The sequence below is a fragment of the Pristis pectinata genome, chromosome 26, assembly GCF_009764475.1.
Source record: "Pristis pectinata isolate sPriPec2 chromosome 26, sPriPec2.1.pri, whole genome shotgun sequence".
NCBI lineage: Eukaryota > Metazoa > Chordata > Chondrichthyes > Rhinopristiformes > Pristidae > Pristis > Pristis pectinata.
In genome coordinates this window covers 25,083,572-25,107,789 of record NC_067430.1, presented here as the reverse complement: position 1 = coordinate 25,107,789, position 24,218 = coordinate 25,083,572, and the positions used below count along the sequence as shown (strand labels likewise).

The 24,218-nt window shown below is 39.7% G+C and overlaps 1 protein-coding gene across 1 annotated transcript; it reads left to right on the top strand.

Annotated features, from left to right (window-relative positions):
• Positions 1-1,173: 1,173 nt before the first annotated feature.
• Positions 1,174-23,703, top strand: cenps (centromere protein S). The gene is made up of 5 exons (XM_052039295.1): positions 1,174-1,308; positions 6,480-6,603; positions 18,312-18,345; positions 20,947-21,013; positions 22,781-23,703. Exons 1-5 carry the CDS (start codon positions 1,267-1,269, stop codon positions 22,931-22,933), a joined length of 420 nt encoding a protein of 139 aa, XP_051895255.1. The 5' UTR covers positions 1,174-1,266; the 3' UTR covers positions 22,934-23,703.
• Positions 23,704-24,218: the final 515 nt, after the last annotated feature.

Genomic DNA, 24,218 nt, shown 5'->3' with positions numbered 1-24,218 from the left:
TGGGATCCACCTCTTGGAGCAGACAGAAATTGAGGTTGAAATTCACTATCGCCTCCATTGCTTGAGAGAAGCCTTTAGCTAATGAAGGAAAAAGGTGCTTAAAGATCAAGACCTTGAACTTGCCATTAAGCTTGTGGTCTACCAGTGATCACCCCCAGGAATATTCCCATCCAGAGTTGTATTCCCCCTGTCTCCATCTTGGCACAGATAGACAGCCGGCATCTTTTTCAGAGGGTCGAAATGACTAATACTAGAGGGCATGCATTTAAGGTGACGGGGGCAAGTTCAAAGGAGATGTGCAACGCACACACTCGTAGATGGTGATGGCTGCTTAGAATGCATTATCAGGGGTGGTAGTGGAGGCAAATACGATGGAGGCATTTGAGAAGCTCTTAGATAGACACATTACTGAGCAGAGAATGGAGGGATATGGACTTAGTTTAATTAGGTGCTTAATTAGTTCAGCACAACATTGTGGGCTGAAGGGCTTGTTCCTGTTCTATATTCTTTGCACAAAGTTAAGTATCTCTTCAGGAATGACTCTCGCCAATTTTGAAATTTAAATCATTTTAGAGTTATAGAGTAATACAGCACAGAAACAGGCCCTTTGGCCCAACTTGGCCATGCCAACTTAGATGCCCATCTGAGCTAGTTCCATTTGCCGTGTTTGGCCCATATCCCTCCAAACTTCACCACCGGGCTCAAGGACAGCTTCTATCTCACTGTTAGAAGAGTGTTGTTCAGATCTCTGGTATGTTAAAGACAAACCCTTGACCTCCCAATCTACCACATCATGGCCCTTACACTTCATTTGTCTATCTGCAATGCACTCTCTCAGTAACTGTAACACTATATTCCGCATTTTGTTACTGCTTTTTCCTTGTGCTACCTCACTGTACTTGTTTTGAAGTGATCTGTATGGATGGCATGTTTTTCACTGTATCTCAGTACATGTGACAATAATAAACCAATTCCAGTCCATCTACTTGTCCAAGTATCGTTACATTTTTCAACGGAGGGTAATATTTTAAACAGCTTGATTAATTAGGAGCACAAGATTACACATTAATGATAAGAATTATGCGAAGAACATTGAATAAACCTCGAGTAATATTTGTGAAGGCGCCTCTCCAGTGCTGAGGGATTGTGAGCAGGCTGGGGGGTTGGGGGCAGTGCGCTGGGAGAGGCCAACGCGCTCGGATTGTCCGCTCGGGGACACCGTCCGACTCCACCGGCGGGAAACCTCAAACGGCCGGAGCGCGCGTCATGGCGGAGGTCGGCGCCGAGCAACGGACCGCGTCCTCTCAGGTAGGCGCCGACCTGGCCCAGCCCGCCCCTTCCCCTCTCTCCCGAAACCCCCGCATGGCTGTAGGGCATCCGTCTGGCGCGACGAGAACTCCCATTGGAGTAAACAGTCGGTGCGCTCAAACAATTCATTTGCAGTCTCGTCCATTCCGGTAAGAGTTTGCAGTTAAAAAGAATCAGTAAAGTGGGGGATGGATGACCACCGGCACCCTTGCCTCCTGCGGCAACGATCTGCTGGAGAAACTCAGCGGGTCGGGTAGCATCTGTGAAGGAAAAGGGATTGATGCAGGGTTTCGACCCGAAACGTCGACAGTTCCGCCCCGCCTACATGCTGCTCGACCCGCTGAGTTCCTCCAGCAGATTGTGTGTTGCTCCAGACTCCAGCATCTGCAGTGTCTGGTGTCTCCTTACCTCCTGGAGCTCAGGGTCAAGCTCATCCATGAATGCTCCGGTTCAGTCAGTCCTCCCATTCAACCTGTCACCAACAGTCAACAATCCTCATCTTGCTGCCACTCAAGTGTTTATTTTACCAAATTCTTATTAGAAGGTAGAACAGCACAGGAACAGACCCTTCAGCCTAAGATGTTGTGCCAAACTAATTAAGCTAATGATGCCCAATGAAACTAATCTTTTCTGCCTGCACATGACCCATATCCCTCTTCTCTGCACATTCATGTGCCTAATTGTTTTACTTAAATAATTCTGCAGAATTTGCAGCTGGAACTTTGGGAATTTATGTACAACATATCTGCCTGTTAGTAAATTGATTTATTACTGTCACATGTACCAAGGTACAGTGAAAAACTTTGTTTTGCATGCCATCATCCATAAATATCATTTCATCACATTGAGGTAGTACAAGGGAGAAGCAATACCAGGATGTAGAATATAGTGTTACATTACAGAGAAAGTGCAGTGCAGGCAGACAATAAGGTGAATGAAGTAGATTGTGAGGTCAAGAGTTCATTTTATTGTATGTGAGGGTCCATTCAATAGTCTTATAACAGCAGGATAGAAGCTGACCTTGAGCCTAGTGGTATGTGTTTTAAGGCTTTTGTATCTTCTGCCTGATGGTTCTTGTATACAGTAGAAAATATATCTGTTATGTTTTACATTGTTCTGTTGTGCTTGGTCTCACCCTCACTTCATTGGAAGGAGAAATACTAACACATGATCCAAATGCAAAATTCAATATGTTATAAAATTTGGTTCTTCATTTTGTTTTCTCCAGTAGCAACAGGTTGAAAGCCAGATAGCCAATGAGCTTCTGTTAAAGACCCTTCAGATAGTCGTAGAGGAGCTTTGGGACTACTACAGTATCTGCAGTCTACTATGGCTTAATGGAATATGGAACAGTACGGCAGAGGAACAGGTCCTTCGGCCCACTGTGTCTGTGCTGATATAATGCCAAATTAAACTAATCCCACCTGCCTGCACATAATCTATATTCCTCCATTGCCTGTATGTATATGTGCCAGTCTAAAAGCCTCTTAAACGTCACTATCTCACCCGTTCCAGCCCCGGCAGCACGATCCAGGCACCCACCATTATGTGTAAAAGAAAAACCTTCCTTGTACATCCCCTTTAAACTTTCCTTGCACATCTCCCTGAAACTTTCCCCCTCTCACCTTAAAGCTAAGCCCTCTAGTATTTGACATTTCCACCCTGGGGAAGAAAGCCTCTGTCTATCTATCCTATCTATGCTTTTCATAATTTTATAAACTTCTATCACGTCTCCCCTCAAATTACTGACACTCCAGAGAAAACAATCCAAGTTTGTCCAACCTCTCCCTATAGCTAATACTCTGTAATCCAGGCAACATCCAGGTGAACGTCTTCTGCACCCTCTTCAAGGTGTCCACATTCTTTCTGTAATGTGGTGACCAAAACTGCACGTAATACTCCAAATATGGTCTAACCAAAGTCTTATACAGCTGCAACATGACTTCCTGAGTTTTATATTCAATGCCCTGACTGATGAAGACAAATAAGCTGCACGCCTTCTTTACCACCTTATTTACTTGTGTTGCTACTTTCAAGGAGCTATGGATTTGCAATGCAAGGTACCTCTGTACATCAATGATTCCTGCCATTGACTGTGTACTCTCCCGCTACATTTGACCTCCCAAAGTGCAACACCTCACACTTGTCTGGATTAAACTCCATCTGCTATTTCTCTGCCCATATCTTCAACTGATCTACATCCTGCTGTATCCTTTGATAACCTTCTTTACCATCCACAACTCCACCAATTTTTGTGTCATCTGCAAATTTACTATTCAGCCCATCTACATTTTTGTCCAAATAATTTTTACTTATTTATATATATTCACATACATATATACACACACATATATACACACAACAGAGGTCCCAGCACTGATCCCTGCAGAACTCCACTGGTCACACCCCTCCACTACCACCATGTCTTCTATGGCAAGCCAGTTTTGAATGCAATGTACCAAGTCACCATGGATCCCATATGTCTTAATGTTTGGATCAGCCGTCCGTGAGGGACCTTATCAAATGCCTTACTGAAGTCCATGTAGGCAACATCCCTACCCTGATTAATCATTTGCACCTCCCCAGCAATCTCCTATCTTGCCTCTCTTAATAACCTAGGATAGATCCCATCAGGCCCTGGGGGCTTATCCAGCTTGATGTTCTTGAAGAGAATCAGCACCTCCTCCTTGATGTCAACATGCCCTAGAATATTAGCATGCCCCATACTGATCTCATTATCCTCTATGTGAAAGCCAATGCAAATTACTCATTTATTATCCTGCCCACTTCCTCTCACTCCAGACATAAATTCCCTCTGTCCTTGACTAGTCCTATCCTCACCCTAGCTATCCTCTTGTTCTTAATGTATGCATAAAATGCCTTGGGATTTTCCTCAATCCTACTTGCCAAGGACATTTCATGGCCCATTTTGGCCGTCTTAATTCCCTGTTTGAGTTCTTTACTGCTTTCTTTCAATTCCTGACGGGTCCTGTCTGATTTCAGCTTCCTTAACCTTACCTATGCTTCCTTTTTCATTTTGACTAAATTTACGGCATCACTTGTCATCCAAGGTTCCCAAACCTTGCCATCCTTGATTTTCTTCCTCACTGGTACATGCTGGTGCTGAATTCTAATCAGCTTGTCTTTAAACGACTTCCACATGTCAGATGTGGACTTACGCAATAACGGCTGCTCCCAATTTACTCTACCCAGCTCCTGCCTAATAATAGAGACACAAGAGGTTGCAGATGCTGGAATCTGGTGCAATAAGCAATCTGCTGGACAAACTCAGTGGGTCGAGCAGCATCTGTGGGAGGAAAGGAATTGTCCTGATGCAGGGTTTTGACTTGAAACACTGACAATTCCTTTCCTCCCACAGATGCTGCTCGACCTGCTGAGTTCCTCCAGCAGGTTGTTTGTTGCTCCTGCCTAACGATGTTGTAATTTACTTTCCACCAATTTAGCACTTTCCCCTGAAGTCCAGACTTATCCATAACTATCTTACAACTTAAGTTGTGATCACTGTTTCCAATGTGCTCTCCCGCTAAAACCCCAATCACCTGGCCAGGCTCATTTCCCAATGCAAGATCTATGATGGTAGTCATTGAGGCAGCTTACCCTGCTCTTCTTGGGCACCGGTAAAGTCGATGCTATCTTGAAGCAGGTGAGAATTTCAGACCGCAGAATTGAGAGGTTGAAGATGTCCCTAAACACTCCAGCCAGTTGGTCAGTGCAGGTTTTTAGCACTCGGCTAGGTACGACATCAGGTCCTGATGCCTTGCAAGGGATCACCCTCCTGAAGGAATCAGAATCAGGTTTATCATCACTGACGTATGTTGTGAAATTTGTTGTTTTGCGGCAGCAGTACAATGCAAGATGTAAAAATTACCAGTAAATAAATAAAATTGTGCAAAAGTGGAATAATGAGGTAGAGTGCATGGACCATTCAGAAATCTGATGGGGGGTGCGGGAGAGGAAGAAACTGTTCCTGAAACGTTGAGTGTGGGTCTTCAGGCTCCTGTACCTCCTCCCTAATGGCAGTAATGAGAAGAAGGCATGTCCCAGATGGTGAGGGTCGTTAATGATGGATGCTGCCTTCTTGAGGTACCGCCTCTTGATGCCCTCGATGGTGGGGAGTGTTGTGCCCGTAATGGAGCTGGCTGAGTCTACAACACTCTGCAGCCTCTTTGGATCCTGCATATTGGAGCCTCCATACCAGGCAGTGATGCAACCAGTCAGAATGCTCTCCACTGTACATCTATAGAAATTTGCAACAGTCTTTGGTGACATACCAAATCTCCTCAAACTCCTAATGAAGTAGAGCTGCTGGTGTGCCTTCTTTGTGATTGCATCAATGTGTTGGGCCCAGGGTAGATCCTCTGAGATGTTGACGCCCAGGAACTTGAATCTGCTTACCCTTTCCCCCGCTGACCCCTCAATGAGGACTGGTGTGTGTTCTCCCGACTTCACCTTCCTGAAGTTCACAATCAATTCCTTGGTCTTGCTGATGTTGAGTGCAAGGTGGTTGCGACACCACTCAACCAGCCGATCTGTCTCACTCCTGTATGCATCCTCATCGCCATGTTCTGATGTTAGCCTTCAAGATTGAGATTAGCATAGATAGGCATCGTAGTCAGCACAGAGCATCATAGTTGTGCTATATAGCTCTATGACTCTATGACAACTTCCTGGCAGTTGAGTACTTGGCCTTTGCATTACTTGGCCTTTATCTGTACTCTCTCTATCCTGTTGCATAGCCAGTTTCTTTGACAGCTCAATAAACTACCATCTTTCCATGAGTTTCAACCTTAGCTAACATTCTTATGGGAGGGACCTTATAAAACATCTTCTGGAAGTCATTACAAATAATATTCATAAACATTCCTCTTTCCTTTAGTTTAGTAACCTCTTTGCTGTATTTGCGACATCCTGTCAGTTTTAGCCTTTACTGACTTGTGCTGACTCCATTGCAGATCCATCTTTCCTCCTCACTTCTTCCACATGTTTTATTAGTCATGATTGCCTTAATTTATTGTGCTTATTTAACTGTCCTTTGTTCTATGTTTGCAACTTAAATACAAATACATCAAATGGACAGAACAAAGAAACATAAATTAAGACAATTGTCCTGTGTTTAAAAGGGGATTCTTAAAAGGATTTTTCTCTTATAGAGGCTACGTGCTGCTGTTCACTACACTGTTGGATGTCTTTGTGAGGAGATTGGGGAAGATAAACAAATAGAGTTCAATAAGCAAACCATTGCAGCCATATCAGAAACAACCTTCAGACAGTGTGGTATGTACCTTTAAGAATGTTCATTAAAAAAATTTGCTCTTTTGACATAAATTTTTTCTATTTCAATTCTCTCTGTCCTTGTGCTTTGTGTCATAATTCAGTTGAGAAAAATAGTAGACAAGTTGTTTTCAAAATGCCGTATTTTGACCCGAAAACTAAAGAAGATGAAATGGGTTTACCTACACTTAACTGAAATTAACTAGTCTTTTCCATGACTTTAGTAAATTGTAACCCTTAAGCAAGAGAATGATGGAAATTTTGATATTAATGATTTTTTTATTTGTGCTAATTTCTTTGAACTTTTTATTTACTCTAAACCTGGTTCCTGGACTTCTTGTGGATCTTTTTTGAAGATGGACAGAAAACGTGTTTAATTTCTATATCGTTTCCTTATTTCCCAATATAATTTCTTCAGTCTCAAATCTGAAAGAGGTCAACATTAGCTTTATCTAATGTTTTCCTTTTCTCACATCTATAGAAGCTTTAATATTGTCATTTTGTTTCTTGTCAGACTACTCTAGTATTTTACTTCATTTTTCCTTAACAGAGCATAGTTCCTCCTTTGCTGAATTCTGAAATTTTCCCAGGCCTCAGTCTTGCAGTATTTTGTTGGCAACATTATAACCCCTCAGTTATGAAATCTGGGTACTGCTGTCAATCTGAATACTAATTGCCATTGAAATGACTGACTTAACAGGTCATTTCAAAGGGTAATAAAGAGCCAATGGCATATTGTGGATCTAGAGCCACGAATAGACTTGATCAGTTTCCATTCCTAAAGGATGTTATTGATGAAGTGGGTTTTTATCAACAGTCTGGTTGCTTCTTGGTCAGCTTCACTGAAATTAGGTTTTTATGCAGGATTCATATCTTAATTATAGGCTCCACCGTTGTTAAATTACTGAATAGACACACAAGAGGTCTGGGCAATTGATCCAGAGACATCTGTTTGAATCTCACCACGGCAACTGGAGAATCTAAATCTGGTATCAGCTGGTATCTGTAAAGTTGACTATAAAACTACGAGATTTTTAAAAAGTACAGTCTGGGTTCACATGTTCTTCTCTGTTCTCCACTCTCTCACTCTAACAAAATGCTTCACCTTTTTGAAGTCTCCTTTTAATTAAGAACGATGAATAGTGTCTATGATTCAATTAACTGAGCGATATGCCCTTTGTACTGAAAGGGTTGGTGCAAAGTGATGTCAGTCTTTAAATAAATGATTGCCTGCAAAATGTTCCAAATATCACAAAGAATGTTTGTGGTTTTATTGTGAGCTTAATGATCTTTTAGTTGTAGCTGCACGGAAATTTGATGTTATCTGCTAATTTCTAAAATTCAGATGGTTTCATGCTTAGAAATTGCAGTTTATTTCATTTATTTAAGAAAAAAATATGCGATGTCCAGAGATCCATTTCATATCTCTGCTGCTTGTAGTCATGTATGATTTAAACATTGATAATTTTTTATGAGGCAAAGTAACCATATTTTTTTTTATCTGTTTTAGCAATGTTACATGTGTCCAACAATGCTAAAGAGACACATTTATAAATTAAGCTGGAGAGATTTTATCAAAGGTCTTTGTGGGGAAATGATGTTATGACAAAACAGATAACAATCACTTTGCCACCTAATTATCTCCTAAGGAACTCTGCAGTTACATTCAATCAGCACTTTTGTTCTAAATGTGTTTTTCTCATATTTTCTTATGACATTGAAGGAGATCATTGTGCCCATCAAGTTCATGCCAGTTCACCAAACATTCCCGTCAGTCCCATCCCCCCACTTACTTCCCAGTCAGTTGAAGGTTTTACTGGAGTAACTTTATGTCAAGTAATATTGCTGCTAATAAATGGATAACCCGGAGAATGCAGATCCCACTGTGGTGGTTCGAGTTCAGTTAAAAATAATTGGAAGTAAGCTGGCATTTATAGAAGTGATTATAAAGCTTCAATTTCAATGGTTGATTCTAAATTGCCCTTAAAGCAGGGAAGAATCTAGTAACAATAGACATGTGAGCCTAACATCAGTGGGAAGGAAGGTACTGAGAAAAAATTCTGAGGGAGAGAATATCAATGATTACTTGTAAAGGCAGGAACTCACCAGAGATAGTCAACATGGATTTGTCAAGGGCAGATCTTGTCTGACCAACTTGATTGAATTCTTTGAAGAGGTAACAAAGTGTATCAATGAGGGGAGGGTAGTAGATGTGACTTACATGGATTTTAATAAAACCTTTTGACAAGGTCCCACATGGGGGAATGGTTCAAAAGGTTAGGGCCCATGGGATCAATGCAGGGCAAGTTGGCAAACTGGATCCAAAATTGGCTTGGCAGTAGGGGACAGAAGGTGATGGTAGAGGATTTTTTTTACAACTGGATGTCTGTGACTAGTGGTGTCCCATAAGGATCAGTGCTAGGACGCTTGTTATTTGTAAAATATGCCAATGACTTGGATATAGATGTGAGAGACAAGATCAGTAAGTTCACAGATAACACCAAAATTGGCAGAATTGTTGATAGTTTGGAACGAGGTAAATAAAATTGAGGAGTATAGATGGTAGACTGCAGGAAACTTTTCCCAATATCAGAGGTAAGTAATACTAGAGGACGTAGGTTTAAGGTAAGGGGGAAGAGACTTGGAGGGAAGATAAGAGTGACCTTCTTCACCCAGAGAGTGGTAAGTACCTGGAATGCACTGCCTGAAAGAGTGGTTGCAACTAGGTCACTGGCAACATTTAAAAAGTATCTAGATGAGCACTTGAATTGCTTAGGCATAGAGGTCTATTGACCAAGTGCTAGGCGATGGGTCTCCACTGATTGGGTGGACGAGTTGGGTCAAATGTCCTGCTTCCATGCTGTACCATTTTATGATTTTCAGGTAAATGACTTTATATCAGAGCATAGCATGAACATAAGAAACAGAAGCAGGAGTAGGCCTTTTGGCCTTTCACACTGACTCCACTATTCAACAAAATTATGGCTGGCCTCTTATCTCAATCCCCAATCCCTTGATTTCATTAATATCCAAAAATCTATGAATCACTCTCCTGTATGTAGTCAGTGACTGAGCCTCCTCAGATCTCTTAGAAAACTTCTAAGCTTCAGTACCCTTTGAGTGAAGAGATTTCTGTTATCTCAATTCAGGATGCCAACTTCTTATTTTGAGACTGTGACCCCTGGAGCCACACACCCGCAGCCAGGGAAACATCATCTCTGCATCTACCCTGTGAAGTTCTGTGAGAATTTTATGTTTCAATGAGATCTCCTCTCTCCTCTGTAGGACAATGCCTCTCTTCCTAATCCCCCTTTCCCCCCCCCCCCCAACAAAAAGCATTATATTCTCACAATATATTCTAATATTTTTAATAACCTTTTGTGTGGCATTTTATCAAAGGCCTTCTGAAAGATGGTTGACCTGAAGTGTTAATTCTCTTTTTCTCTACAGATGCTGATGTGCTGAGTGTTTTCAGAATTTTCTGTCATATTTCAAATTTGCAACATTCCATGTATCTTGTTTTCCAGTGAATCCTGGGCTTATTTTTAAAGACTCTTGAGGCTGCCTTTGATGACTGAAGAGAAAGAGTTTGGCCCACTCATAACCAGTGGTCACTAGGATCACGTAGAGCCCTTGAAGGAGAGATAAACTGTACATCCTTAAGGCAACATCCCACGCCATTCAGAAAAATCAGCTTCCACAGAGGGTATAATTTCCAATTTCCTAGTTAGAAAGTTGGACGCATTTCCTCCCTACATTGAGAATAAAAAAACTGCAGGTGCTGGAAATCTGAAACAAAAACAGAAAATGCTGAACACCAGGTAAAGCATCATCTAAGGAAAGAGAAACAGAGTTAACGTTTCAGGTTGAAAACCCTATGACAGAACAGAGGTAGAGACTTTGAAATGTTAATTATGTTTAAGGGCAGTTCTTCCCTTTCTATCCCCACTTTCGGTTTATCTGGGGATACATATGCCTATCTCTAACAAGAGTAACATTTGGGAGGAGGGGGTCAGGGAAGTTAAATCGAAGGATTTCACATTCCAGGGGAGGGGGGTGGTGAAGAAATAGAGTCCTTTCTGGATCTTCAGCTGCAGCCCCCTGGTGATGTCATGAGCTGCTCCTTTCAAGGAGTTGAGGTTGTCCTGGGAATTCCTGGTGACTGCAAGCCAATTGTCAGTGGATTTGGCATGGTGAGCAACCAGATTGGACAGAAGCAGGGATGATGACTGTGGACCGACAGACCCAGCCCTGAGGTCGGATGTGTCCACAGACCATGTGTTGTGCACCATGTGCCTAGGCTGTCTCTGGCATGGGACAAAGCATAACCTTTTGAGTTTTTGGTTAAATGTGCTACCTCTGAGGCACAGTTCAGTGGATCTTAGGCATCTGGGGCAGTAGAGAGGAAATATTTGGGTTCTGGAACATTGGGAATAGTTGTGATATCCTTGTGTATGAGAAGTGCTTTCTAGTGTTTGGGGACATTGAAAGGAAGATTTCTGAAGTGGAGCTGCCTGGGAGAATTGTTTGAAAGCTGAGGAGTGGGGTGTAAGATCAGGAGACAATACACCAAATAAAATTTCAAAATAATGTTAACAGATGAACATTGCCTCATGTGAATATCAACTCATTATGTAATTTCCACATCTTGAGTCTGAACTAAAATCCTCAACCTTCTAAATGGTTAATAAAGCAGAAAAGAGGCTGAAGAGTTAAAGGAGTTTACAGAGGGAATTCTAGAGCTTGCATCCTTTCCAACAGTTGGTGGTGTTAATTATATCAGGAATGATTAAAGCCAGAGTTGAAGAAGCCCATATACTGTATGTTGGTGGATTAATTCTTGATTTCCCTGTAAAATAGTTTATTCCAGTTTTTCTAGTTTAGTTTAGTTCAGTTCCCATATTTAGTATAAACAAAAATTAAACAAAATTAAATCCTTTCTCTCTTCTATAAACACTTTTTTTTGCCTAAAACCTCTTGAACCTTCTAATTAAATAATTTTCTCTGTTTATATTTGGCCCATTTGATTTTAATCAGATACCTTTGTAAAATATTTTCTGGATCAAAATTATTCTCATCAATTTCTTTCTTGGGGATTAACTAATGCTAATTGACTTTATTCTCTCATAAACTGATATTAGCATGTCAATTCACTATTTTACAGCATGTTTTCCTTTCTTAATCTGGATGATCATATCTTGCTCCAAGTTCCAGTGCTCCTTTCAAGTTCTATGTTTTTCTTAGAAAAAAAACAGCCATTTCATTTCTGTAAACTACTGCTTTGTAAGGTTAAATTTACTCATGCAAGCTAAAGAAACCTGTTAATTTCTCACTCACAATTTTGTAGTCATTTCAGTTTCAAAGATTAATCACAGCTATAAAGATTTTTACTTTGGAAGCTGTTTAATCAGTTCAGTAACACCCAAAAAGAATTAATTTACAGAAAGTGAAGCATGCAAGCTGACCACCCATAGCATTTCAGGAAGTGATAAAATCTTAATGCTCAATAATGAGATCATATCATTTTTTTGCTTGCCTTGGAATTAATTTGGTAGAGAAAATAATTAGAGAGTTTTTAAAATCAGAAAAGAAAATTTGGCTTTTGTTTTAACTTCCTGACTGGTGTTCCTTATATAAGTAAGTTCTACAATGCTTTTGAAATAAGTTTATAAATAAACCAATTATGTGGCAATCCTACAAAAAATTGGAAGCAATAGAAGAATGGAGTGAGATGATGATGATGGGTTGGAACTAGATCTCATTAAGATGGATATGAAATTTAGCCATGTTTTTAGATGATGTCTGTGAAGGAGCAGTGTGCAATTGACAAATAGGAAAGGACTATTGATAGATTCTTGGTGGTGGAGACCAGGAGAGTGTTGGCAGTTGGAGGGGGAGGTCGAACTGCAGGGGTAATGGTATGGGAACAGTAATAGATGGATTAGCTCTTCAATGCTTGTGGTATTGCATAGTTTCCTTTATGACTTCAGGTCTACACTTCTAATTATTTTTTTTAACTTTTTGGATTGCTTTGAGGATACGTATGAGTCATTTCATGTTTTGGCTTCACACCTAGATCTACCTCTGCCTCCAGCAAATTAGCCATTTAAGTTTTCCACTATAAAATATCACTTGCTTAAAGGAGGAAAAGAAAACAATGAAGATGTCAAAGAACCTACACAGACACGATGGGCCTTAATGGCCTCTTGTGCTGTATGACTCAATGCTATGTTGGCAGTTTAAAATCGTTAACTTACAAGTATCTCCTTCTACCAGACCCTTAAAAAATCACAGTTAGAAATCTCTGTCTTTGAATCAGTCACTGAATTATGAACCTTAACTTTGCTGAGCATGTGTAGAAAGGTTTAATTTAGACTGGGAACAGAGCTTATAGTATGTATAAAATCACAAACTTGTAATGAGAAGGAATTACTTGCGTTTGAAGGAACGTATCACAGTACCAATGTACTATACTACTTTTTATTACTAGATCATTCGGAAATAATAGGAATCAAGGTACCTTTAGAAGTACTGTTTATCAAAGTTCAGACTTGTGTTGGTTAATACAAGCTACAGTGCTAACCAAGAGTCTACAACAGAGCTAATCTCAGTGAAGGCCAATGTCACACAATGGTCCTGACACCATTTTCAATCTTTCCTGTTCCAATGCTGCACCTTGTCCCCAACAAACTTCCATGGGACTGGGGCTAATCTTAAAAGCTAATGGGAAACTATTCAACTACACTCCAGGACCAAGTTCACCTCAACCTCATTAGTTGACCTTCAAATGCACATGCTCGGAAGCTGAGCTCCAAGTGTTGCTGACACATTTACTGAAGTATACCAGAGGATGGGCCTTGCACTCAATTTTTGCCAGGTAAAGGTCCTCTACTGACCTTCTCCCCCACCAGGCATCACCACTGTCTAACAATACCATTTCATGGCATGGTCCTGGAAATGGGGACCACTTCTCATATGTCAGGAATTGCCTCTGTTAAAGAAGGGAAACATTCACCATCACCTTTAGTCCACTAGCACAGCCCTTGGTCGCTCTAGGAAAAGGGTGTCTGAAAATCAGGACCCCTAACTTGGCACATAATTCACAGTTTACTGAAGAACAGTGATCCCTGCCCTCTTATATACTGAGACCTGGACTACCTACTGCAAGGAACTGGGAAAATACCACAAATGCTGCCTCCACAGAATCTCCTAAACCTACTGGAGAGATGTGAACCATCTTTAGTGCCCTTTCCCATGCTAATATCCCCAGCACTGAGGCCCTTTTTACACTCATCTCTATTCAGAAATGCACATCATTCACGTGTCTGATACCAGATTCCTGAAAGAGAAACTTTCTCATTAACTATCCACCCAGCTGCCCCATTTGTGGAAGACTGTGTGCTTCTCACATTGACCTCATCAGACACCTCAGAATCCACAGAATTGAAGTGGAAGAAGTCATTGCTGGCTTCAGAGAGACTGTCTAAGAAGAAATGTCTTCATAGGAGTCATGCAGCACAAAAACAGGCAATTCAAATGCTCATCTGGACATCTCTTAAATGCTGTTAGCAACTGCTTTCAACACTCTATCCAGCAGTGCATTTCAGGTACTCACCACTCTCTGGGTGGAGAATGTCCCTCTCAGATCCCTTCTAAATTCTTACTCCATACCCTAAATCTGTAGTTTTATTCACCTCTGTTAAGGAGAAGAGATTCCTGCAGTCTACCTAGCCCGTATTCATAATTTTATTTACCTCAATCATGTCCCCCCCCCTTAACTTCCTCCGCTCCAGGCTCCTCATGACTAAGATAATCTATTCCAAGCACATCCTGGCAAATCTCCTCTGCACTCTCTCCAGTGCTATCACAACTTTCCTATAGTGTGTTGACCAGAAATGCACGCAGTACTCCAGCTGAGGTCTGACCAATGTTTTATAAAGTTGGAGCATAACCTCACTGCTCTGGTATTCAGTGCCCTGACTACTAAAGGCCAGCATCCTATATGCCTTCTTAACTACATTATCTACCTGCGTTGCCATCTTCAAGGGTCTCTGGACTCGCACACCGATGTCCCTCTGTTCCTCAGTACTCTCTAGGACCTTACCATTAATGGTATATGTCCTGGCCTCGTTACTACTCCCAAAATACCTCACATTTATCTGGATTAAACTACATCTTCCATTTCCCAGCCCATTTCACCATTGCACTGATATCACCCTGTAGCTTAAGACTACCCTCCACACTATCAGCAACTCCACCAGTCTTCATGTCATCCACAGACTTATTGATGTTGCCATCTACATCCACATCCTAATCATTCACATATATTACAAACAACAAGGTCTCTGTGGAACACTGCTAATCAAAGGCATCCAATCAGAAAAACAACCCTCTACTATCACTTCTGTGTCTTATTGTCAAGCCAATTTTGGGTCAAATTTGCCAATTTGCCCTGGATCCTATGGAGTCCTAACCTTTTGGACCTGTCTCCCATTTGGGACCTTGTCGAAGGCCTTGCTGAAGTCCATGTAAACCACATCTTCTGCACTGCCCTTCATCAGTACACTTTGTTACCACCTCAAAAAGTCAGGTACTGATAAATGGCAAGAAGTCAGTATTATTTGATTTTCAAATATTTGCAAAGGTTGAAAGTATTAGGAGACATTGAGAGATTTGTAGAAAAATATGATGTCATTCACTTTGGTTCACGTTCCAGTAAAATCGAGGATTTATTAAATGGTGTTCAACGGGATCTAGGTGTGTTTTTACACAAGTCGCTAAAAGCTAAAATGTAGGTGCAGCAAACCTTCAGGAGGGCAAAAGGTATGTTGGCCTTAATTTTGAGAAGATTTGAATACAGGAGTAAGCATGTCTTATTGCAATTAAGGATATCTTATTACAGGGGTTATATTTTGAACAAATGTGCATTATAAATTATAGCATTTCGAGAGAATACTATAATCTATAAAATCTTAGTGAAATTCTCTGGAACCTTGCTGAGACTGCACCAGGAGAAATGTATACAGTTGTGGTCTCCTTATCCAAGATGTACCTAAAATGAAAGGAGTGCAAAGAAGATTCATTGCACTGGTTCTAGGGTTGGAGAGGTTTGCTGTAAGGAGAGATTAAGTGGACTGGGACTGTTTTCTCTAGAATTTGGAAGAATGACTGGAGAAACTAACAAATTTCTTAAAGGGCTTGACAGGCTGTATGCAGGAAGGAACTAAAAACAACCATTTTACAGGTCTGTTTCCGTTGGCTGAGCAGTCTGGAACCAGGGTCATAATTTGAGAACGAGGGGTAGGCTGTTGAATACTGAGATGAGAATAAATTTCTTCACTCAGAGGATTGTGAACTTTTGAAATTCTCCTCCCTTGAAAGCTGTGGAGTCTCAGTTGTCGTTTTCATTCAGAACAGAAATTTTTCGCCAATAGGAGAATTGCAGGATGTGAAGGTAATGCTAGAAAATAATGCAGAGGTGAAAGATCAGCCATGTTCTTAATGAATGGCAGAGCATGCTTGAAGAGCTGGATGGCCTACTCCTGCTTCTACTTATGCTTATGAAAGGTGAACTAGTTCAATATCAAGTATAACACAAAATGGAGAAAGGACATTGTTTCAAGCCCAATATGTTACTTCCTTTGCCTAATGCAATTTATTTTTTCTGTTAACTGAGGATCTTGCAACAATTCATGAATTTCTTACTTTGCACCTATTACTAAGGTGTTATATTTTGAACATATGTGACAATGCATATTGAGAGAATGTTACATCCTGTGGATCTTCAAGGACATCACTGTTTCACTGTCATAGATAAAAGTAAAACAAAGAATGGGTGGAGTGTTTTTTTAAAAATCTATCAGATTTGTAAGATATAGTTCACACAGCATTAAGTTACCAGCAATTCTAAGTGAGGTACAAAGAAATGGCAAAATATATTAAATTAATTTTTTGTAACAGTGTGGAGGACACTGTATATATTCCAAAGATAACAGATAGGCTAATTTCAAATAACAGGGGGGATCTTGTAAAAATCCCAATTACAAGGGATAAAATATTGGAGAAACTCACGGGGCTAAAGGGAGACAAATTGTCAGGAGCAGATGGCTTGCACCTAAGAGTGTTAAAGGAAAAGCTGTAGAGGCAGTGGACCCATCGGTTGAAATTTTTCAAAACTTGGTTAATTCCAGGAGGGTAGCTGAAGATTGGAATACAGCCAACATGACTGCCTTTTTCAGAGGAAGACAGAAGGTGGGAACTACAGGGCAGTTAGTTTAATTGTTGGCAAGATGCTAGAGTCAATAATCAAAGAGGAAATAATCAATCATTTGGGAAAGCTGAACATAATTAAACCTATTCAACATGTTTATTTGCTCAAATTCTTTGAGGATGTGACAGAGAGAGTTGATGCATGGGAACCAGGGAGATTCACCAGGTTAATTCCTGGGATGAGAGGGTTGTCCCATCAAGAGAGGTTAGACAGTTTGGGTCTGTTTTCCTTGGAATTTAGAAGAATGAGGGGTGACCTTATACGAACATATAAGATCCTGAGGAGACTTGACAGGATAGATCTTGGCATGTTTTCACTAGTGGGGAAGTCATGAACAAGGGGACGTAGCGACTAAAATAAAGAGCTGGTCATTTAAAACTGAGATGCATAAAAAATTCTTTCCTCAGGGTAATGAATCTCTGAAACTCTGTTCCCTGGTGTGGAGGCCAGATCAGTAGATATATTTAAGGTGGAAACAAATGAATATTTGAAAGATCAAGGAATTGGGGGCAATGGGGAACTGGCACAGAAAAGGAGTTGAGGCTAGCATAGATCAGACATGAATATCTTGAATGGTAGGGTAGACTTGACAGGCCTGGTGGCCTACTCCTCTTCCTATTTTCTTGTCTACATTGCCTTGAATTGTCTTACCCTGTTAATCTGATCACTGAAGAAGTTAGTGGATATTGCCATTCAATGTAGCCTGCTTGTTTTCCAGTTTGTGTTTTATTGTAACCCAGCTCCTTGATGGCCATAGTGCACTGTTTTCCTATAATTTCATTTTTTAAAAGATTAGTAGTTTATAATCGTGAATCAGTTTCATGAACTGTTCAGTTGGTTCAAATTGTAATATTCACTATCATAAGTAGAAGTTGCATTATTTGTATTTTCAGTGGGTAATATTCATTAGTCTTATTTAACATTAGCATTTTTTGGTATGTAACTTATTAATTAAAATTTGTGGATCATTTGTGTGTAAAATGTTAAGCTCTAATTTAAGAAGGATACCTCATTTAATTGGCATAAAGGAGATATTTAAAATATTGGTAATTTGAACGAAAAAAGGAAATAGTCTAGCATTGGTAAATTGGGCAGGAAGAGAAATTGTAAGAAGTAGTTTTTCAAATATTAACAATAACTCATTATAGTGGCAACCTGATAGTTTAGTGCACGTATGAGTAGACTTGTGTCAAACAGTACCATAGATGACAGGAGGGCCCAGACAGTACTGATAAAAATTGATAGTTCTGCATTTGCTATCGTCAGTCAAAGAGTGCTTGGTGACTTCAACTGGACTTGATTTTAAAGACTGGGAGAAAAGGAAAAATTAACATTACATATTGTGTGGAATACACAGCACAGAAACATCTAAATCCGTACTACATGATGTACAAAAGATCTAATGTGGTTTATTTTTACTTAACCTCTTATTGTTTTTCAGAGAATTTTGCCAAGGACCTTGAACGATTTGCAAAGTAAGTAATGATGGTTTAATGAAATATAGTTTATTGGATTCTGCATTTACTTGTATTTAACCAAGTCCAAATGCACGCAATATATGTAAACAGTAGACATAAGCAAAATAACCAAGAGGTATTTTCTTCCTTGGATAGCACCATAACCTTGTTATTGTTCTTTCTAATCTTTGTTTGCCCTTATTATTAGTTAAGGAAAGCTTATACTTATAACGACACAGAAACTAGCCATTCGGTGATTTGGTCCATGCCAGCTTTGAGGGAACAATCCCATTAGTCCCATTCCCCCTCTCCTTATTTCCCTGTACCCCTGCAATCTATTTCTCTCTCACATATGCCCAGTAGCACCCCATTTTTTGCAGTTAACTTACACTAAGGGGTAATTTACAATAGCTAATCCACCCACTAGCATGTCTTTGGGATGTGGGAGGAAACTGAAGTGCCTGGAGGAAACCCATGGAAAGGACTTGCTAACTTCAGACAGACAGCACCTGAGGTCAGGATTGAACCTAAGTCTCTGGAGCTGTGAGACACCGTGCTGCCAACAATAATTAGTTTAAGCAAGACCCTCAGAAAGTTGTGTTTCCTTTATCAGATGGCAATTTCATTTTCTCTCACTTCAAAATTTGCAATGTGGCAATGGAAACAGGTCAGGGTACACAAACTGCTGAACTACAGTGTCAGCTATATTGTATCCTGTCAAATTCAGTGGGAGAATGTGAGCTAACATCCACATCAACATCCCCAGCATTAAACTCAGCTGGCTCCATTGGGCAAGCCATGTTGTTCATATGCCCAATACCAGGCTTCAGAAACAATGCTCTGTCTAAGGTGGACAGAGGAAAAGATCCACGGATGTCCTTGAAATCTCCTTGACAAAAATGCAGCATCTCCGTAGACTGCCGGGAATCCCCAACTCGTGATTGTTCAAAGTGGAGAAGGATCATTTGGAATGATATTGAGAGCACATAGAAGCTCAGCATAAACAGAAGGAGGAAGATTTCACCTACTAAACTACCCACCACTTGCCCTATCTAACATCTCTTGCACCATAGAACTGTAATGCAAAGGAACAGGCCCTTTGGCTCACGATGTCTGTGCCGAACATGATGCCAAATTAAACTAATCCCTTATGCTTGCACGTGATCAATATCCCTCCATTCCCCGCATATTCATGTGCCTATGTAAAAGCCTCTTAAATGCCACTATCATACCTACTTCCACCAGCACCCCTGGCAGTGCATTCCAGGCATCTACCACTCCCTGCGTAAAACAAAAATGCCCCACACATCTCCTTTAAACTTTACCCCTCTCACCTTAAAAGCCTGTAGGTTCCTCATTGACTTCATCTGCCACCTCAGCACACACACAACTCGATCTAGAGGGTCTGCCTAAGAAGGGAACATCCTATCAAAAGAAAATCTTGCAGTATCCTGGGAATGAACAGACTCTTCATCAAGTAAAAATCTTTAATCATAGGATTACAATTTAAATTAATCTTATATGTGTAAATGTAAATCCCAACTTAGTTATCTTCTACTGGTGGGAAGGGGAGAGCAAGATAATTTCCATTGATGATGTACAGTCAGACTGTGGTTCTAATTGTCATCACATGCAAAAAAAATTGCAGGAGGCTGAAAAAATGAAAACAACTTGCTCCTTTTTCTCTGTGTTTTATCAAGCCACCTTGGACTTGTTGCAAGGTACCCAAATACATTCATCATTGAAGAAACTATTAAATTAATTTAAAAAGCAGCAGATTGGTGGCTTGTTAAACGGTTTTTAATAATGGGATTTCATCAGTACTTCTGTACCAAATTGGATCCTTATTGCTGCTACCACAGCAGATATTGGTTATTACTGACGCTATTACAACACCAGCGATCGGGTTTTGATTCCCGCCGCCATATGTAAGGAGTTTGTATGCTCTCCCATGTCTGCGTGGGTTTCTTCCAGGTGCTCCGGTTTCCTCCCACATTGCAAAGACATTCGGGTAGGTTAATTTGGGTTTAAAATGGGCGGCGCGGACTCGTTGGGCCGGAAGGGCCTGTTACCACGCTGTAAATAATTTTTTAAAAAAAAATTAAAAAATTAATTTATATAATGTGCTTTACATTTGATTTGCTGTTATGTATGTAGGCAAAGATAGCAATTATTTTTCATAAGATGAAACAAAAACAACTACTTTAAAGTGTTGTTGATTAATTGAGAAATATTGCTTGGAGCAACATACTGTAAATAGTTCTTGTATCTTTGTATGACTCCATAACAATTTGAACCACTGGAACAACACAGAACCTTGCAGCATTTCTTCTGAAAGAGAACTGTGCAGCATTTAGTACTGTACTGGAACCTAGATTATGTACTTGAACCAAAGAACCTTGCAGCATTTCTTTTGAAAGATAACTGTGAACAGTACAGCATTTAGTACTGTACTGGAACCTAGATTATGTACTTGAAGCAAAATGTGAAACATGTCATAAAATTACTCATGAAGATTCCTAATGTTTTAAGCATTTTCCCCCTGAAAGACACACTCATTCAAATTTTAAGATTTAATGTCGAACTGATGGGGTAGTTAATTTTAATATCTTCCTGCAGACATGGCAAGCGGACCACCATTAATACTGATGATGTGAAACTGCTAGCAAGGAGGAGCAAAGCACTGGTGAAGATGCACCTTTATTTATATTTATAATGAATGTTATAATTGTGTTAAAACTTTACCTTCACGATTAAAAATACTCAAAAGTGTTGTTAATGGAACACCCTTACAGTGAAGAAAAGGCATTCAGAATACCAGAACTTCTTAAGATCATATACAGGTGTTGCCCTGAATTTATTTAAAATCTTGAGATAAAAATTCAAAGGTAAAATGTAATGGACATAAAGATAATTCGGTTAAGCTCCAGGGATTCCATTTAACATTAGACTAGTTAAATTGCACTGGAGCTATCTCAGAAGCTCTCATCAGGATTGAAACATCAGTATTACATAGAATATTTAATCATTTGTATAAGGTATACTTACAATCATCATTCTGCTTTCTTTCCCTCCTGCTGCTCATTCAAAGGCATTGATTCTTGCTGGCATCTCTTCCTCATCTCATCTATCTAAATATTCTTCTCTAAGGAAGGACTGCCATCTGGTCTTTATATTATCCTGGTCTAACATCTGTATGTAACCAACTGGACATCCACCATTTTCCAACTGGAATAGGGAAAAGGAACCTTGAGTTTCTTTTTCTTTCTAGTTGTGGACTGAAACCAATTGACACACCCACCTACTCGATTACTGAGATTGATTTAGTTCACCATAAACTACTGGAGCTTCTGTTCTGTATGATTTAGTAAAATACCACACAGTGCTTCTATTTTCTTAACACTTTGTCTATTCTTAATCAGAGACTTCTGCAGCTTTTTAAATCAACTTTAAGTTACTCAAGTTGGAATCTCTTGGGGATATTTACTACTAATATGGTCTCCTGTGTAATTTTCTTTTTGGTGTCAGCTGAGGAATTCATGTTATTATTAGTTTCCCTTGCTCTGGAATCAAAGTTTTAGATCATTAATCTAAATGATTAAGATCTTTAATACATCAGTAAACTTCCTTTTCACTTCTCCTCTTTTGATGCCCTCCAGAACAGTCAGCCCCAAGAGCATCCATCGTAGGTGGATACCTCCCAGTTCTCAATGTTGATGCCTAGCATCTTCACATCTCGCTTACATTTACCTCTGTAGCAGATCTGGCAGATCATGACCCATTGGCTAGTTCACCATAGAGTGACCTTGAGAATATGGCTATCTTCCACTCAGTTAACAAGGCCAACCCACTGAAAACATTATTGTCTCAGTAGCGAATGCATGATGACAGACTTAACACACTCCACATCCTCCACAATAGTGCTACCATTTTTACAAAATGGCAATTTACTATGCAGTCCTGCTCTTAATAAGATGTTAAAAGTGATATTCATGTATCATTTTTGTATAATGCCTTTATTGGGTAATTTTAAAGTATACTGTACTGGTAGAGTGAACTTTACTATATGGTATTGTCTACCAGATATATCTCACTCCATTCCTTCCTCCAAGTCATTTGATAGTATTCAAACTGTACTTCAGTTTGAATACTATCAAATTCAAACTGAAGTACAGCATTCTGGGGGAACAGCATTTGTCACATCTCATCAATCACCCAATTTACTAATAAAATGATACTAAGGGATAGCTTTCCTCTCTTGAAGATACTAAGACACGGTGGACCTTTTGAATGATAACTAGGCCAGAGAGAAACTGACTTGAAACACTAACTTTGTGAAAATCCACACAAAGCTGTGAGAGATAGTTAGACTACTCAGCGAACTTGACACTGCAGCATGTTTTTTAATGAACATGAAGCTCATTAATTAATGTACAATATCCTTCTTTTCCAGCAAAACTTCATTACAGAGAAATGTAATGAACTTGCTGCCAGTAATGCTGAGCAAAAAGAGAAGAAAGCGCTCAATGCTGGGAAAGGAAAGAAGAAATCTGATAGCCATGTAGAATCCACAATATCTGAAAACGAAGACACTACCAATGACTAATCTGAAATTTGAAAACTTGGATTTAGGACTGACTGTAGATTACTTAGTTTCACATACCTTTACCATGAGAAATGTTCTTGTCTTTCTTTTTGAGGGATGTGGCATTATTTGAAGCTTAAATGAATTAAAAGAAATTGAACTTAAGGTGTTATGGAAACTAACAAAACCAACCAAATATATGTAAAACACATGTTAGTTTTTGCATGGCTATTTAGAAAATTATAGCCAATTCCTATTCGGAATAATGCACAGTTGTATCACGCATCATAAATTAGCTTGCTCATTTTAAGGTACTTTTTTCCCCACTTTTGGATGAATTAAAATTCCTTTTAAAAAATGCTTATTATTTTGTGGTTTTGGTATAAACCTGTGTATATTTTTTTGCAGTAAAACTGCCATGTATATTAAATTAAAAATACTAATGCATTGGATGGCTGTAAAAGATTTCTTTCAAGGAAGTTGCTTTAACTGTTCTTGTTATAACTCTGCTGCAGAATACTGATAAATCATTCTTCTTACAGTAGAGAGTGCACAGGAAAATTTAGCAGCCATTGCTCCATCTTGGCACAAGGCTGATCTTCTACCAGCTTCAGTCTCCACCCCCGCCCCCCTACCCTTAGTCTTCTTGTGAAAAATGTATTAAAGACACTCAGCATAACTTCAAAAAAATGTGACTTGTATAGAGTACCCTGCAATCCGGTTTCACAATGGTTTTCCTGTACTTCAATGAGAAATTTACTATCTGTAGGGGATGTTCCTTTTCTCATATATAGCCGGGTGGGTTTTATGTAACCTGTGATTAAGAACACAGAAGATTCACAAAAAGATCAGGCAGCACACTGAATCTATCAGCTCTTGTATTATTTTCAAATATTCATTTCTAAATGTGGGGGCTGTGGGATACAGTGAAAACTATGGGAAAATACAGTGAATGCAAGGGTCAAGTGATTCTCATTTTGCTGATCTAGTTGTGGTCCACTATCTACTGAAATTGTGTGCATGCATTGCCAGGAATATCTGATTTATTTTTCTCACCATTTTTTTCCTTGACAATTCTCTGAGGTGCTTGCTTAGATTTTGTATAGTGCCATTAGGAAACGAAATGTCCTGTGATTGAAAGCAGCATTAAAGAATTGTAAATTCTTTTCCTTAATGTTTGCCCAAAACCATACACTTTAAGAAATATTTCCGCAATCTTCTTCTTTTACTCTTGGATGATTGAGTCTCAGTAGTTCATATCATGAAATGTCCAACTGTGGAAGCAACTAGTGAGGGACATGGCTTC